At 39.3% G+C, this 18,001-nt stretch overlaps 1 protein-coding gene across 1 annotated transcript in view; it reads right to left on the reverse strand.

Moving 5' to 3' along the window:
• The window catches only part of PPP2R5A (protein phosphatase 2 regulatory subunit B'alpha), a 91,029-nt gene that overhangs the window by 22,342 nt on the left and 50,686 nt on the right, over positions 1–18,001 (reverse strand). Inside the window, exons 3-7 of the mRNA XM_074949298.1 lie at positions 15,246–15,347; positions 6,430–6,522; positions 3,963–4,093; positions 3,100–3,159; positions 1,611–1,719 (exon numbers count right to left, since the gene is read on the reverse strand). Coding sequence (XP_074805399.1) covers positions 1,611–1,719; positions 3,100–3,159; positions 3,963–4,093; positions 6,430–6,522; positions 15,246–15,347 — 495 coding nt within the window. The remainder of the gene's footprint in view (positions 1–1,610; positions 1,720–3,099; positions 3,160–3,962; positions 4,094–6,429; positions 6,523–15,245; positions 15,348–18,001) is intronic.

Consider the following 18,001-nt stretch of genomic DNA (forward strand, 5'->3'; position numbering starts at 1 on the left):
CCACTGAGCCGGCTTCTGCCATTGTGAGGGCCACTGCATCGGGTGAGACCCTCTATGGTGCCATGAGCTGGACCTTCTGCTCCTGCTATAGTCAGAGTGGTACGTGTCCGACACTGATGATTCAGAATAGGACGACCAGGGTGGCGCTGCACCTCTCAACATAGAGCATCGGGAGCCTGGGGACCAACTGTGCTCCCTGGATGGAGGCACTGGCGTCGGGGGGTGCTGAGGTGACGGGGATCAGCGTGACATCATCACCAGCTTTCCCTTTGACTGAATGGGGTGCAGGGATGGAGCCTGGGGTGCCGGCGCATCCTCCTGCTTCGGGGGTGAGAACAGCGCCGTGAGTCTCAGGAGGTCCTGCGCTGCCGCAAAAGCATTTGGGGTGGACGGGAGCAGCAGGTGCTCTGAGGGGTTCAGTGAGCACGATGGGCCTGTACTCCTCACATGGGCAGGAGTCAATGTAGCCCCACTCTGAGCCTCGGAGCCGTGGCCCAACTGAGGTGCCACTGATGGGTGGTCCCTGGATCTTGCTGAGGAGGATCAGCCTCTTTGTCATCTTCTGCGCTGGCGATTGGGACTGGTGCCGAAGGCTGGAGTGCCCCGGGAGGCTCCATGATGGTGCCGAGCCTCCTTGGCAGGGTCTTTCTTAGATACTGGATCTCTCAAAGACAGCACTGGATTGCTCCACGCCAAAGACAACGTACTGGGAGCGGGATCCTTGGCACCTGGGTCCGACTGAGGTTAGAGATCTGCCTCCATGAGGAGGCTTTTAAGCCTCTGCTCCCTCTCTTTAATAGTTCTCAGTTGGAATTCACGACAGATCTTGCAGTAGTCTTTTTGGTGACCCTCGCCCAGACACTGTAAACAGGAGGTGTGGGGTCACTTTTAGGTATGCGTTTTGTGCAGCCTTGGCTAGTCTTGAAGCCCGGGGATCACGGCAGGTCCCGGTGCCAAATAAGGGGAGGAGAAAAAAGAGGGGGGGAACCCCCCATAACTGAAACTTGTAAGTGAACTAACTATGCTATACTAACCAACTAGAACTAACTATCTACAGCAAAAACTTAAAGTACTGCTCAGCTGCTTGCCGAAGCAAGAGCAAGGGGAAGTTCCAGCTACTGTCACTGGCGGTAAGAAGGAGCTGGGGGGGTGGGGGGGGGGAAAGAGATGGAGGGGGCGTATCGGCAGGGCCCTTTATTGGGCGCCATGAAGGCATGACTCCAGGGGGAGCCCAGGCCGATGCCATGGATGCTGCTAGGGGAAAAAAATCTTCCAGCTACTGTGCACATGCACGCACACACACCTGCTTGGAATTGACATGAACAAGCACTCGAAGAAGAAGAAAAAAGTATGCTTCTCAAAGAAAAACATTACAAAAGAATAGAGGAATTTTGAAACAGTATTTGTTACATGAAGATGACAATACAAAAAGGTACCAAGCTTAAATAATGTCTGAGTTGTGATAAACCAGTAAAAACCAAAAAGTTTTCAAATGCAGGCTATGACTTCTCAATTTCTTTTTCCCCAAGTATGGAAAACATTTTAAGGTTTATTTATACTTATATATTAATAAAATATATTCTGTTCCAATAATTTTTCAAAAAACCTACCTGTGCATGAAACAAAGCTAATCCCTTAGCAGTATGCATAGGAATCAACACCTTCATAAGAAACTGTTTGTGTTCTGCTTTCAATGGCAGTGCAAAACCATTAATAATGCTGAAAAACATGAATAAGCACAGTTATTTCATCTTAAAAAAATGGGGGAAACTGTCTCTTTTTCTTGGTAGATTGAGAACTACTGTACTCAAAGCTATTTTTTATATGTATTTTACAAAATGTGCCTATTACTTTAGGGACTGGGAAGTGGGCAGGAAGCCCATCCTCAGCTATTATCAATAGGTATAACGCCATACCTCAGTTATCAATGTCCGCAGTAGACAAGTTCAGTTCTTTTGTGATCTCTGGTGATAATCTAGACTCAAATTTCTAAGATTTTTCCATTTTTAAATCACTGTGGAGCTTAGCAAGGCACATTAACCATAGAGCTTAGTGAGGTTGACACACTGTCCACCCACAATAATTAAAAGGTGACCTTGAAAGAGAAGAGATAGACTTGTGTCCTATTTTACTACTTTGACACACAAATAAGACCTGAAAGTTTATTTGTTTGGGTGGCTTTTTTTAAAATGGGGGCTAGGGAGGAGGTAGTAGTTTGCTTTTTACCTTACAAATTCAGGTCCTGCTTCTTAAGGGTAGACACCATTGCCATGTGTACACCAGTGAAGTTTACCAAAAAATCCTCAATGACTCAGCTAATCCTGTATATGGGAGCCCTGCTGTAGACATGCTCTTGCAGGAAGAATCAGTGTTTTAGTTAAACCTGCTAAAAGGCAAGTCTAATTGAAGCAGTAATAAAAATGGTTCTGATCACTGAAGCCCTGTCTCCCTCCAGCTCTCATTAACTTTAACAAGTATTCAGCTGAACCAGTGGGAATTTTTTTTGGTAAATTTCACCAATGCAGAATAGATCTATGTCAACTGTGGAGTACCATCACAAAAATCTCAGAGTGGGAAAGAGAAGCAACTGTGAGGGGAAAGGATATTCAGTCAGACTATTTTAACACCTACAAAACTTTAATGACTAACATGGTAGAGAAGGAAAAACCTGTTAAAGATTTAATATCTTCAATTTAGATGTAAGAGCTAACAATATTCTCCTCTGGAGATACACAATTAGTTTCTTGGCAAAGCCATGATTGAGAAATGTCAATATTTTTAAGATAAAGCAAGGGAAAACAAAGCCCTTTTTAAGGAAAAAGCTACCTTTCATGCTTTTCATGCATCATGCCAAAGCCAAAATGAGAAGCCCAATTTAAAAATGAATCTTTTGCAGATCATCTCTACGATTTACACAGAGAAAGTGCACTTTTCTAATTCTACATTTGCATAGCAACATGGAAATATAAAAATACCAATGACCTCAGTTCATCACTATAAGCATCAGAACAATTCTTTCACCCCACCCCCAAAATAATTGGATAGGAACACAAAAAATAATGTTCAACTGTTCATTTTATATTATCGAACCAAACTTACCTTCCCAATATCTCAAGTAGTTCAGCAACACCATTAAAGTGTTCTGTTTCATATATAAACCTGTTAAAAAATAAGATGTAATAGCAATAAATACACAAATAAAATGAAACTAAGAGGGGAAAAATAATTTCTAAATGTGAAACTCCTTCTCAAATGTATTTTATTTTATTTCTAACATTTGTTTTTCTTCAAAGTTAAAAGTCAGTTGGCTCTTTTGGGGTTTATGGTACATCTTCACAGCAAAAGCCAGACTAGCCTACCCAAGCTAGCTTGAATCCAGCTAGTGTGGGTAACAATAGTAGCGAAGTCAGAATGAACTAGCGAGCCAAATACCTTCCCAGGGTCTGTGCCAGGCTTGTAATATCCACACTCAATCCCACAACAGCACTGATTTCACAGCTTTCGTTACCCGTGATAGCTGGATTCAAGCTAGCTCAGGTAGGCTAGCCAATGCATAGCTTTTGCTGTGCAGACATATGCTTAGAGTTCATTCTTCCTTCACATTAAGCTAAATCAGTTACAGTGATTTAAACTTGTTTAAGTAAGTATGTTAGGGATTTGAACTAGTGTAACGACATTAAGTTTTACATTTTACAACTAGTGAAAGTTTTCAAGCATAATCAAGTCCTAAAATAAAGACCTGATCCTGCAAGGTGCTGAGCTCCCTCAATTCTCATTCAGTCAACATCTTACAGACCAAGTCTATGTAATGGACAACTATATGACTTCCCTGTTAGCTAGATAGCACCTGCTATGACAATTCTGCTGGCTGTTTCAGGTACAACCATTAAAAAGGAGAATCTTTGACTTAAAGGAAAATATTTATCATCTAGGCTATATAAAGAACTAAATCTATAATGCACCTGAGGAAAATGTTGTTGATTTGTTTTCTGATGAATGCCCTTAATCCAAGGAATTTTCCATAAATTCGATGAAGGACTGTCTTTAGGAAATCACGCTCTCGTGGGTCTTCACTATCAAAAAGCTCCAACAGCTTTAAAAAAAAACCTGAGATATTACTTTTTAAAAGGAATTAAACTGTCATTTTGTTAATTCTAATTCACAAATCATTTAAGTATTATTAGATGCAAACAACATTGTTACTTACAATTCTGTTCAAATATTCAATATTAAATAAATTAATATAACTTGTTAATTCAGATGCTTTATTTTTACTGTCCCATAGCATTTAATCTTCTAAAAATTACATCCAAACCCAACAGGAAGCTTCTTATACAATGCCCTTAAGTTAAGTCATTTAAACTGGGATAAAATGTCCTTACATAAATCATTCTGATTATAGTTTTATTTAATAACTCAACATTTAGAAAGCGCTGCACTTTATAGCTTCAAAAATTTGTAAACAATTCTCACAAATGACAGTGAGGTATTTATTTAAGGCCCCTATCCTCAAAGACATACACATGCTTAAATAGGCACAGGTAGCCTACTGATTTCAACAAAACTCATGTGTTTAAAGTTAAGCGCATATATAAGTCTTTGCAGGATCAGGGCCTACATTCTGTAAAATGAAAAGATAATAAGCATTATGTACATTTTCTCAGGAGAAAGGAAAGAGTGAGGTTCTGACAGAATTATGGTGCTTTTATAAAGAAAGCTGTAGAACAAAAAAAAAAAATCTCACAGCCATCACAACTATGAGTACTTTCTGTCTGAATCTGATATCAGTAGGGAACAGAAAATATGTCTGCTCTAAATGACTTCTCATTTCAAAATAAATATGATGAATTACACATTTTATATACTTTTTTGCTTATACTAACTGGTTTCTTGTTCATAACTTGTCAAGATTCATAATCCCTGTGAGATGTAAGTACAGGTAATATTTAGAGAATAATTATTTATATCGAAAGTATGCTTTAGGGACTCGGAGTAAACATTAGTCACACGGGGATTACATATATCTCAGTGATGGCCCACTCAAGAAAGAGAGTTGTCACCCTGCCTTGGTTAGCCAGTGATGGAATGAAAGGCTCAACTGTCTAGCCTTGCTCCATTCCAAGATTTTCAATAGAAAACCATCAGAGACAACTGCAAGTAATCAAAACCACTTGGAGGTAAAAAAGAAACATTACAGCAAACAGAGAATCACCCTGCCTACGAATAAAGACAAAAGACTGTTTCAGCATAACACAGTGAGGAAAAAAAAAGGAGTACTTGTGGCACCTTAGAGACTAACAAATTTATTTGAGCATAAGCTTTCGTGAGCTACAGCTCACTTCATCGGATGCATGCAGTGGAAAATAGCACTGAGGATAGCAGTGAGGAAAGGCACTTTGGATCCTTTTATTGAGGAGACATCCTGAGGAGCAGGGGTGTTCTCATGAAAAACTGGATCCTAGTTCCTGTGAAGGTAGCCAGCTCTGCAACAGACTGAACTTTGGGAGGAAAACCTATTTTTAGATATGAAAGATAAATATGAAGTGTTGACCCAGGTTTGAGTTTTATTATTTTGTTATGTACTGTAACTATTTGCTTCCATCTCTGCTTCTTGTTTATAGCATAATCTCTCTCCTTTCTTAAATAAATCTTCTGTTTTATTACAAGTGCTGTGTGTTATACAGGAGCGGTGCTTTAAGGTAAAACTGGTAAACTTGGGGTACTTTTGAGGCAGAGGACCTAGGATTTCTGTGAATAACTGGTGTCAGGGGCTGGATATCACAACAGAATATTTCAAAAGGGACTTGGGGACTGGGATGCATCTATTGTTAATATGCAAGGCAAATACAAGGCTGGCAGAGCCCAGAAGAGAGTGCTTGAGTGGCTGAAAGGCTGGTAGCGTTAGGGAGTCAACAACCAGCTAGGCACAGGCAAGTCTCCCTCATGCTGGGGTAACAAGATGACTCACAATCCTGGGTGCCCTGAGAACCATCACAAAAATATTAGCTTATGTAGTGAGAGTCACAAAGCCATTACAACAGAACAGCACTGAGGATTATCTATTTCATGGGAAAACATTAAAATACAGTATAGATCACTAAGAAACTTGAATTTGTTCCACAAATTGAAACTACTGTATGTTAAGAAAAAATAATTGCAACAGAACTCAGTATTATCCCTATGTTTTATATGTTTCTGAATTCCCAGATTACATGTAGTCTATGTAGATGTTCCTCTGCTAATATAACAGTTGGCAAACAAAGGATTCTCATGTTACAATACAAAGAATTACATTTTAATAAAGCTGGTTATTTTATGACCTGCACAAGTAAAATTATGCTGTATTATTTAGATATTCAACATCAACACCACAACATTCCTTTTAGTTAAGAGTTAATTGACTATTAAATATAAAAATGTTACACTCACCTGCTGTACAAATTTCTGATCAATGTATCGCTTTGCAATACTAGGCTGGAAATCTGGGCTCTCCAAAAATCTCAGGAAAAATTCATACACCAACTACAACAAACATTAAAATGAAAACTTTGAAGAAGTTACCACTACTCTTTACTAAACTAGTAAAAGGTTCAAAGTACCAAATATATTCTTATTTCTAGTTATTTTAAATGGCGAAATAGGATATTGAACATATTTTAGCATCAGAAGGGTACAATTAAAAACCTGTATAACTTACAGAGGTGAGGACTCAAATATGAATACAAACAGACCTGTGTGCATGATTAGAAAATTCGCTTTTAAAAAAAAATACATATTAAAGAAAGTTTGCTTCCCAGAGATAGATATAAACTATAATTTTTAAAAATTAATCTGTATTTTAAAAAACTGGACAAATGCACTAAAGTTTAATCTTTACTATAAATTAGGCTTCTGTATACTTGATACCCCAACCCAAACAGCAAAGTCTTGTTGCAGACTTTAGACCCAACATGATACAGCATATATAGAATTTTACCCCTTAATTGTTCAGAAGTGCTGGTCCCCATCCCATGGGCCTTGGCAGATCCACAGGAGGGAAGGGACTGAGGGGAGCAAAAAATACTTGTAACAGATCAGAGAGGTATTGAGGGGCCAGAGTTCATGCCTCACCCTTGAGATCCTGAGAAGCTCAATACAGAAAACGGCATACTTCAAGTCATAGTAGAAGGGGAGCGAAATGCAGGGTGGCAACTACAATCTGACTCTCCTCTCCCAAACCACTAGATGTACAAGAGTGGGGCCTCTTTATGCAGTGAGACCTGGAGGTGGAAGTGTGTTTCATAGACGTAAGGTATGGCACATAAATTTAAGCATACAGTGTCACTGGAGATATGAGGCCTTGGTTGTAACCAACTACCATTTTAGCGCTGCTGTGTGTATTAAAACCCTGTTGAAATGCTATTGTATGGCCACTATTGAGCAGGCCTTAGAAACCTATGAGGAGTAATACTTTTATTCACATATTTAAACTACAGCCTTAAGAACATCTGGTGATACATGGATGGAATCCTACTGAAGGCTAGTCAAATCCTTTTAAAGAACCAATATCTAAAAAATTGACTAAACTTCCTAAATAAAGAACAAATAAGGTAGTAGAAAAATGCCTGTGATGCACCATCATGAAATACATGATAAATGCATAAGTGCCTGTATCTGTGTTTGTGATTATCATAACAAATTATAAATTAAGGGGTTTTGAATCAGTGCACCTGATAGGCCCAAGAAAGGAAATTTCCGGTATTTCCCCCAATATTTCTCCTCTTTTTCCCCTCTGACAAATTCCTAGATTCTGACAGAAGGAATTTAGCAGTAGCCATTTAAGAGGGATTTGAAACTATACACATTACATAAAACAAAATTATATTAAGAGAGAAAACATTGCAAAGTCAAGCATACAAAAGTTAGGAAATGCCAGAATAAAGTTTGCCCATGCAATTCTAATTCTACTCCCCTGTGTATATGCATTTTAATTACATGGTCACATAATATTTTTGTGATGGAGGCACTAGAGCTTCTCAAAGAACCTTACAACAAATTTGTCAACATGGTTAGAAGAATATATTTTTCCTAACATTCTTGTAAACAGCTGAATAATTTTTGATGAAATTCCCACCCACACTTCACCTTAAAAAAAAAAAAAAAAAAAAAAAAGGCTTCAGGCAGATACCTGGCATGAAAAATTCCAGCCAGAACCGTTCAAGTGTGAAAGTTATATGGTTTTGCAATGGGTAGAAGTAGGCAACCTGAACGATAGGTGTCATTACATGTGCTGCCTATAAAACAAGGCTGATGCTAATGGAAGATGCATGGCACACCCGACTGCATGTCTGACTTCTACTAACTGCATCAATGACCATGTGGCTGCTTTATATATTTCCTCATATACTGCATGCAGTTCTGGAACCAAGGTTACTGCTATTGTTCTCAAGGAATGCACTTTTCAAAGTGGAAAAACTATTTCAGCATTCCAAAATCAGACTTCCGATATACACCAGAGGAGAATCCTGAACACTTGAAAAGAATTTAGGTAGCTCGGCTGGCTCTAAGCAATCTTCAGGTATCTAGGTAGTCTTACCATTTGCTGTTTCTAGGACACAAAGCTGAAACTTGGGCTTTCTAAAATGCTTTCTTTGGAAACCCTCGGAAGAGGATTATACTGCAGAAATTCTAGAGATCTATTGCTTTTGTGCTTTGACGTTTTTTCCTTGGAGACCACTAGTATATTGCAATTGGGCTTTGATGCGAATAACTCCACTGTCAGCAAGTTCCACAATTTCTTATGCTGAGAAATAGTTATTGGTGTCATCATCAACCTTCTTGATCTAGACCATAACAGTTCAACCAAACTATCTCAGAACTGCTTTTGACTTGTTGCCTATTTGTACAGCTATGCCACATCTGGGGCAATTGTGTCTTTAATACTGATTTTATTATTTAAAGATTACAGCCTTTTGGATTGTGTGCTAGCAGCCTGGTGGTATAAATTACTACACCATTACCTATTGCATTGCTCTGTGGATAACTGCAAACAGGCACAATAAAATGACAATTTGGGACAGGTTGCTGTGGCTCACACAGACGAATCTGTGAGGAGACAAGAGAAATTCAGGCTTCCTTTTTTTCTGCAGAGCCAAGCTATTTGAAAGGTCTGTGGTAGAGAAACTGCAACTGTGGGCTAGAACTCTGCTATATTGTTGAAGGAAGCCAGTCATGGGTGGGACAGGATGCACTGAGACACAAAGCACAAGAAACCAAATCCTCAGGCTATTCTAAAAGCACCAACAGGTTCCAGTTACTGAAAATCCAATTAATTTGATTCTCCCAGCAGTCAGAGCTTCTTCGACTCGAAAGCACTCAGTTTTAAAGAACAGCAATCCTAAAGCTGCGCTCTCATTGACAGGCAGTTTAGGCTGGTGTTAGGGCTCAGTGCTGCTGCAGTCCAGCAGTGGACATCTGAACTTAGAAGAAGGGAAAGAAAAAGCCAAATTGTTTCCATTATGGTGGAATGAACAATTCTAACCAAAGAGCAGCATCCAAATCTAATGAATGACCATGTACAGGAAAAATAATGAATCAATAATTAAGTTGCCTGGCCAAAACCTGTTCATCAGGATGAGTAACTCAGTATAAGGGTGAAGAGCGGACAACAATTTCAAATAGTATCTGTGGAATTCAGACTTCAACTGATTCCTCCTAGACAAATATACAGCACAGAAGGAGAAGTTACTCACCTAGTAACTTGAGATTTTTGAGATGTTTTGTCCCTGTGGGTGCATCACCATAGCATGTCTGTGCACTCTCGACTGGAGAATGCAAAGCAGTATTTGCAGGCCTATGCAGACCAGCACCTCATGCTTCCAACCTAGGGAATATAAGCAGGCGTGGACCCAACTGTTTGACCACAGCCAAGCGCAAAGGAGGGTGGGAAGTGGAGCCCTCAGAGACAAAGCATCTCAAAGAACTCAAGTAACCTCTCCATCTTTTTCGAGTACGTGTCCCTATGGATGCTACACTGTAGGAGACTCCCAAGCAGTAAACTCAGTGAGAACATGGGTGCTGAGAAGGCAAGTCCAAGATGGTTAGGAGGACTGTGTCACCAAAGGTAATATCTCTGGAAACAGGTAAGCTGGTGTAATGCTTGGCAAAAGTGTGACTGGAAGACCAAGTTGCACTCCTACAGATTTCTGCTACAGGAACATACTTCAGTAGAGCTAAAGATGTAGACTGAGCCTTAGCTGAAGTGTGCTATCAACTCCGAGGGGGCTACATCCCAGCAGATTCACAACACGTTAAAATTAGGGCTGTCGATTAATCACGGTTAACTCAAAAAAATTAATCGCACTGTTAAACAATAGAATACCAATTGAAATTTATTAAATATTTTTGGATATTTTTCTACATTTTCAAATATATTGATTTCTATTACAACCGAATACAAAGTGTACAGCACTCACATGTTTTTTATTACAAATATTTGCACTGTAAAAATGATAAAAACAGTATTTTTCGTTCACCTCATACAAGTACTGTAGTGCAAGCTCTTTATCGTGAAAGTGTAACTTACAAATGTAAGATTTTTTTTTTTTACATAACTGCACTCAAAACCAAAACAACGTAAAACTTTAGAGCCTACAAGTCCACTCACTCGTACTTCTTGTTCAGCCAATTGCTAAGACAAACAAGTTTGTTTACATTTACCGGAGATACTACTGCCTGCTTCTTATTTACGTCACCTGAAAGTGAGAACAGGCATTCGCATGGAACTTTTGTAGCAGGCACTGCAAGGTATTTACATGCCAGATATGCTAAACATTTGTATGCCCCTTCAGGCTTTGGCCACCATTCCAGAGAACATGCTTCCATGCTGATGACGCTTATTAAAAAAAAATAATGTGTTAATTAAATTTGTGACTGAACTCCTTGGGGGAGACTTGTCTGTCCCCTGCTCTGTTTTACCTGCATTCTGCCATATATTTCATGTTACAACAGTCTTGGATGATAACCCAGCACATGCTGTTCATTTTCATAACACTTTCACTGACGATTTGACAAAACGTAAAGAAGGTACCAATGTGAGATTTCTAAAAATGGCTACAGCATTTGACCCAGGTTTAAGAATCTGAAGTGCCATCCAAAATCTGAGAGGGACGAGGTGTGGAGCATGCTTTCAGAAGTCTTAAAAGAGCAACACTCAGATGCGAAAACTACAGAATCTGAACCACCAAAAAAGAAACAGACCTTCTGCTGGTGGCATCTGGTTCAGATGATGAAAATGAACACGCGTTAGTCCACTCTGCTTTGGATTGTTATCGAACAGAACAACATGGACGCATGTTCTCTGGAATGGTGGTTGAAATATGAAGGGAGATATGAATCTTCAGCAGATCTGGCACGTAAATATCTTGCGACGCCGGCTACAACAGTGCCATGCGAACTCCTGTTCTCACTTTCAGGTGACATTGTAAACAAGAAGCGGGCAGCATTATCTCCTGCAAATTGTAACCAAACGTGTTTGTCTGAGTGATTGACTGAAGTAGGACTGAGTGGATTTGTAGGTTCTAAAGTTTCACATTGTTTTATTTTTGAATGCAGGTTTTTGGTTTTTTTACATAATTCTACTTTTATAAGTTCAACTTTCATGATAAAGAGATTGCATTACAGTAATTGTATTAGGTGAATTGAAAAAATACTATTTCTTTTGTTTTTTACAGTGCAAATATTTGTAATCAAAAATAAATATAAAGTAAGCATTGTACACTTTGTATTCTGTGTTGTAATTGAAATCAATATATTTGAAAATGTAGAAAACATCAAAAATATTTAAATAAATGGGATTCTATTAACAGCGTGATTAATAGCATGATTAATTTTTTTAATCATGTGATTAATCATGATTTTTTTAATTGCTTGACAGCCCTAGTTAAAATGCATCCTGAAACCCACTTTGACAGTCTGCGTGGAAATAGGCTGTTCCTTCACCATCTCTGCAAAGGATACAAATAATCTGGAGGCCCTGAACACCACAGTCCTGTCAAGGTAGAAGGCAAGAGCCCTTCTGACATCTAGAGCACGTAGGCTAGTTTCCTCTCTGGAGGCATGAGGCTCTGGGTAGAATGCTGGTAGATGGATTTCTTGATTAATATGGTATTTCAAAGAGACCTCAGGGAGGAAGTGAGGATGGAGACATAATATAACTTATCTCTATTGAAGGTAGTAAATAGTGGGTCTGCCATGTGAGCACTGAGTTTTTCCCTTTGTCTAGTCAAAATGATTGCTGTAAGGAATAAGATCTTGAGGTGAAGGAGGGAACAGGTAGCCACTGATAAAAGGGGGGTTTCCTCAGAGCACTGAGAACCAATTAAGGTCCCACTGGTGGGCCGGGTTCCATACAGGGAAAAACAAGTTATACATGCCCTTGAGGAAACTGGATGTAGTATTGTGGACAAAAATTGAGATGCCCTCAGTGAGTGAGTGGAAGGCTGTGAAGCAGCCAAATGTACTCTAACTGAGCTCACTGATAAACCTTGAGTCTTTAAATCGAACAGGTAATCTAGGGTTTTGGACAGTGGAACTTCTGATGCTTCAGAAAAGTGAAGAGAACACCGGGAATAGAAATGTTCCATCTGATAGAAACTCAGTACTGGTAGAGTTCTGAGCCTATTATGAAACATTTGTGGGATGGGTGGATGGCTAAATGAAAGTAGGCATCCTGGAAGTTGAGGGTGATGAACCAGTCTCTCAGATCTATGGATGGAATTATAGTGGCTAGCATCACCCTCTTAAAGTGCTATGATAGGATGTGTGTGTTCAGGTTTCTGAGGTCAAGGATCGGTCTCCATCCTCAAGCCCCTCTTGGGGACTAGGAAATAGTTGAAATCGAACCCCTTTCCAACAAATTCTGGGGGAACTTGCTCAATCTCCCCCAGGAGTAAGAGGGACAGGACCTCTTGTTTTAAGAGCTCTTTGTGAGAAGGGTCCCTGCAAAGAGATGGGGAAAGGAGGTGGGAGAGAAATAGAGTAAAGCAAATAAATAGCCCATGCTGATCACCTCCAATATCCATCTGTTTGAAATAATGTGTTCCCATGCAGCAAGTGGATAGTATGCCTCTAAAGTGGGGATGGAGTCATGCAGAAAAGCATCTGGGAAAGTAGATTGCTCGAGGCCCTTGACCCCTTGAGAGATGCAAAATCTCACTAGTGTGGGATTTATGGTGTGACCTACCTCTCAGCCTTGTTTTCCTTGCAAGAGAAAGAGGCTTCTTCTTAGATGTCCTAACCTGCGAAGGTGCTGCTGGAACTGCAACAGCTACCGGAGCAGCCTGGGACATTGAGGCCAATGTACCGGAGGGCAGGCAGAGGAGTGGATCCCGCTGGGACTAGTGAGCTTTCCATTAGAAGGTTCTTAAGTCTAGCCTGTCTGTCTTTTCTAGACCTGCCTTTAAACCCTGCGCAGACCATACATTTTGAGTAGGTGTCTCCGAGGCAATGGAGGCATCTCCAATGCCCATCACTATGGGGCAAAGACGTGTGGCAAGTCTGGCAGGGCTTAAACCTCAGGGTCTTCTGCAGAACCTGGAGTGCTAAAGGACTAAAAACATGGGTTCTAACAAGAAAAAAAAGGGGGGGGGGCAAAGCCCCCTCTAAACAGAACAGGAGTGAAGAAATAAAATAACTGAACTAAAGAAAAAAAGAAAATATCTATGTTAAGAAAAAGTGGGAAGCTGAGAACAGTGGAGATGCAACTGCTTTGTCTCAAGCCAGAGGTGGTTGAGAAGGAGGTGAGTGGAGCAGCTTCGTGACTGCTTATACGCCCTTATTTGGAAGCACGAGGTGCTGCTCTGCACAGATCCACAGATACTGCTTTGCAGTCTCTGGCAGAGAGCACACAGGCGCGCGCGCACACACACACACACACACCCCCACCCCCCATAGGGTGGAGCACCCATAGGAACATATACTCTAAGAAGTACTGAACATGTCAAGAGAAACATATCACTTCTATAGGGAGAGGTAGATCTCTGTCTTATGCCTGCAAGTGAACTTCACAGGCCTTTCTAAGTTCTAACTCCTGATGGACCAAAGTGCTTTGATATAGCTGATCTATGTGCTTACTGTATGTAGGAGTCATCTGCTCTCATCTCCTTCCTTTCATCAAGCCTCTGACTCATTGCAATTATAGCTATTTCTCATGCAGGTAAAATTCAGTCAAAGACATTTTCTTTTCCCCCAGGGGGTTAATAGTTATTAGGAACCTTAGGCTGAATGGTCAGTGCTCAGGGAAATTTGTATCTTTAACATGACTAAGCATCCAAATACTGCCTTGAACAGGTACTTTTTGTAGAGAATATTCATGGCACTATTCTCTGTAATTTAACTAAAGTAGCACAATTATGGATTATAGTGTCAAAAAGTAGCATTTGAAATCACCAATGATTTGTAGTGGTGCGCACCAGGTAGTATAATTATCTGCTCCCTATTGATTTAATGCAAGAGGACTCTCCCTGCCCCCCCAAACCAAGCTAATGTACGGTCACTACATGCAATCAGAACCCTGCTGACTACAACCTATGTTTGCCTGTTCAAATAAACAGTTATGTGAAAAAAAACAGTATCACAAATCAATCGTAATTAATAGAGCACTGCTACAAAGTCACGAGGTTGGTACAGGAGTGAAACAATGAAGTAACTCGCCAACTGTTATCCAACTACAATGCCTGTATTGTAGGCTTTGGGGGGCAGGGGGAGGGGAAGAAGAGGGAGATATTTGTCTTGCTCAAAAGAAAAATTAAGTCTATTGCTTCTTTTTTTTTTTTAAACTATCAAAAGGAAAAAACTCATTTGTTGATATACATCTGTACTTTAGTTAAACCATACAGAAAACCCACTATTAAGTGTACAAAATATGCAATGCTTAAAAATGATTGTGATAAAAGTGAAGCCAAAATACTGCTATATTGTACATGAAACACATATGCCAGCTTTTCAGCTATGATAGGATAATAAAAATATAGGGGCTTGGTTTCAAGAATCAAAACACACCTAACTCCTTTCTGAGGGGCTCATGTGTGTGAGTGTGGCAGAAAGATGCATTTAAACTTTTTCAAAAAATAATCCAACTGTTTCTAAATTTAGAAGGGGGAATGATAAGCAGATGCAATAAATTGTTCTTTTCGAGAAATATACATAGGAATACATCACCATTTAGTTTCTACATTTCAAGATTGGTTGAAAAAGTAATCCCATACCTGTATGTGAGGCCAGGAGGCTTCAAGAGTAGGTTCATCTTCTTCTGGATCAAAATCTGGATTATCACTTGGTGGAAGTGTTCTGAAAATATTAGAACTAATCTGCAAAGAAAAAAAAATTGATTACTTGTAGTGTTGCTCATCAAATTTCAAAACCCCATGCTAAACAATTGCCTCTATCTAATATCAAGATGAACTGAAACAAGAATGTTTTTAAACAACTGTTTTGCCCTTTTCTTTTCACCTTTGCATTATCATCAGTCCCAAATATTCAAAAGTCATGAGTCAGGCCACAGAAAAATCACAAGACTTTTTAAAAATTAGGTTAATTTTGTCTTTAGGTTTTCAGTTTTCTGGGCATTTGGGCTGCATTTTCAAGCTGTTATTTGCAAACATGAGAACTAGAAACGTCTTTCTTTTTAATTAAAAGCTGAAATTTTCACATAACTACTTGATTGCAAGAACTGGGCTTTAAGTAAAACATCAAACTTACATAACTTGCAATAAAAATTGTGAGTTACATTTGAATGTAAGGGAGACCCTTCCACAAATATTTCTACTTGTTATTACATTAGAAATATCAAATCCTTACTGTCTCTTTGCTTGAAGATCTTACAAAGTTTGAAGAATGCCAAAAATTATGTTACACACAGCTGTAAGTCTTAGTTTTAGGACAGACTACAATTTAGAAAAATTAAAAGATGCAGTTTTACAAGCATTTTCAGATCTAAGCCAGTCATTTACAGAAGGGACAGTGCAAGGACCTTTTCAGAAACACAAGGAATCTTCTTCAGGAATTTTCCCAAGCCCACTGAAGTTTAGACAAGAGAACAAAAATGTTTCGGCAGTCAAAAAGAAAACAGATATCTTTGTTTGCCTGAGGGAATCTGCTTCACACTGTTCATGATAAATAGTATTTTTGAAAATCAGCTAGAGAATCCCAAGTTGATTTTGTATTTTGCCCTTTCCATTATTCCTTCAAGGACCATTTGGCTCAATTTTTCCAGGTACAACTTTCAATTTTCTTTAGCCTATTGGGTCCAAGGAAATAGAGATTTTCAAAAGGGACAAATAGCAGTCAGGCACCAAAAGCCGCCACTTATGCCTTTGAAAAAGTGCCCAAAGTGATCAGACAGATTAATCTCTCCAGTTCAACACCATGCCAACATCAAATTCCCCCTCTTTTCAGTGATCCTTCTTCCAAGGCATGACTGTGGAACGAGCAAATCCCCTTTTAGAAACTGGAGTTATGCAACTTGTTAGAGTCTTACGCAGGAAAAAGGTTTGTAATACATTGGAAATAAGAAAATTGAAGAAAGTTGGAGGAAAAGGATGTCCAAATTTGATTTCACAACTTTTAAAAAAAAATCTCAGAAAGATTAGTTAGTACATGAGAAGTACTCTTAGGTATATTATCCCAACCCTAAATTCTCATTCTTGGTTCAGGGTTCACAATAGCATTTAACTTCAAAAAGGGGAACTACATAAAAATGAGGAAACTAATTAAACAGAAATTACAAGGAACAGTCACAAGAGTGACATGACTGCAAGCTGCATGGAAACGATTTAAACACACCATAAGAAAGGCTCAAATGAAATGTATACCCCACTTTTAAAACAAAACAAAAACAAGAGAGCCAAAAACGTGCCACCATAGCTAAAGAGAATAAAAGAGGCAGTTAGAGACAAAAAAACACCCTTTAAAAATTGGGAAAATACTATAAAAAGAAAATCTAGTCCCCCGTCTAAAAGAAAGTCATTTAAGATGGACTCATTATCCACTCTTACCCTGGAGCAAGACCGCCAAAGTTTGGAGCTGGGTCTTGCTGCAAATATATCTATTTCCAGATAAACTCACAGGGAGAAAATGTCATTTACTACAGAGTTCTTGAGTGCTACTTCCTGCTGATCAAGTAAAATCTCTGCTCAGCTAATCTGCCAGTAGTATATATTTTCCTTATCTGCAAAGTGGAGAGCTATAGGATAAGTTTGCTGTACTATGCACCTTTCCCACAGTCCTCACCCAAGTACGTTCATGTAAAATACTGCTGTGACGTTACTGATAGCTACCTGAAACACTCTCCACGTCGAGGGCGAAAGGACTTGAGATACCAATATATTAGTCGTAATTCTAAAACACTGATATGGATTTTTCCTCCCAGAAATTCCACTGATCATGAATAATCAAATTCTTGTAATGAGTTCCCCAGCCAAAATTGGAAGCATCTGAGATGACTGGCCAACGGAACCAGGGAGTTAATGCTGAAATGTCTTAAAAGAAGTTACATTCAAATCCATCATGAGATATAGGAACACAACTCTAGAGATAGTGGCAATTTCATAAACATGCCGTCTATATTTGGAATGGTCTTGCTAGCCAGTGTTGTAGAGGCCTCGTCTTTAGATGTGCATATGGAGATATGTACATCAAGGTCATAAGGCCCATCAGCTTGAGGAACATCGCTATTTGACACGAGTTCTCCTGAGTATTACTATTACTCTAAACATCTTTCTTCTGGAAGAAAAAAAGCTGCCCCAATAAAATTGTCATCTGGGTTGTAGCGGTGTACGACATCTTCCAATATATCTTGAACCCTAGTGTTTGGAAATGTGTTGTCTGTATCATAACTTTTGCTTGATTCCCCTAGGACAACACCTCAATGAATCAATCATCCAAATAAGGGTAGACATGGATACTCTGACATCTCCTATGTGCTACTGCAAGGTACTTTATGAATACTCAAGATGCTTTAGAT

The sequence above is a fragment of the Natator depressus genome, chromosome 3 (assembly GCF_965152275.1).
Source record: "Natator depressus isolate rNatDep1 chromosome 3, rNatDep2.hap1, whole genome shotgun sequence".
In the NCBI taxonomy this organism is placed as follows: Eukaryota; Metazoa; Chordata; order Testudines; family Cheloniidae; genus Natator; species Natator depressus.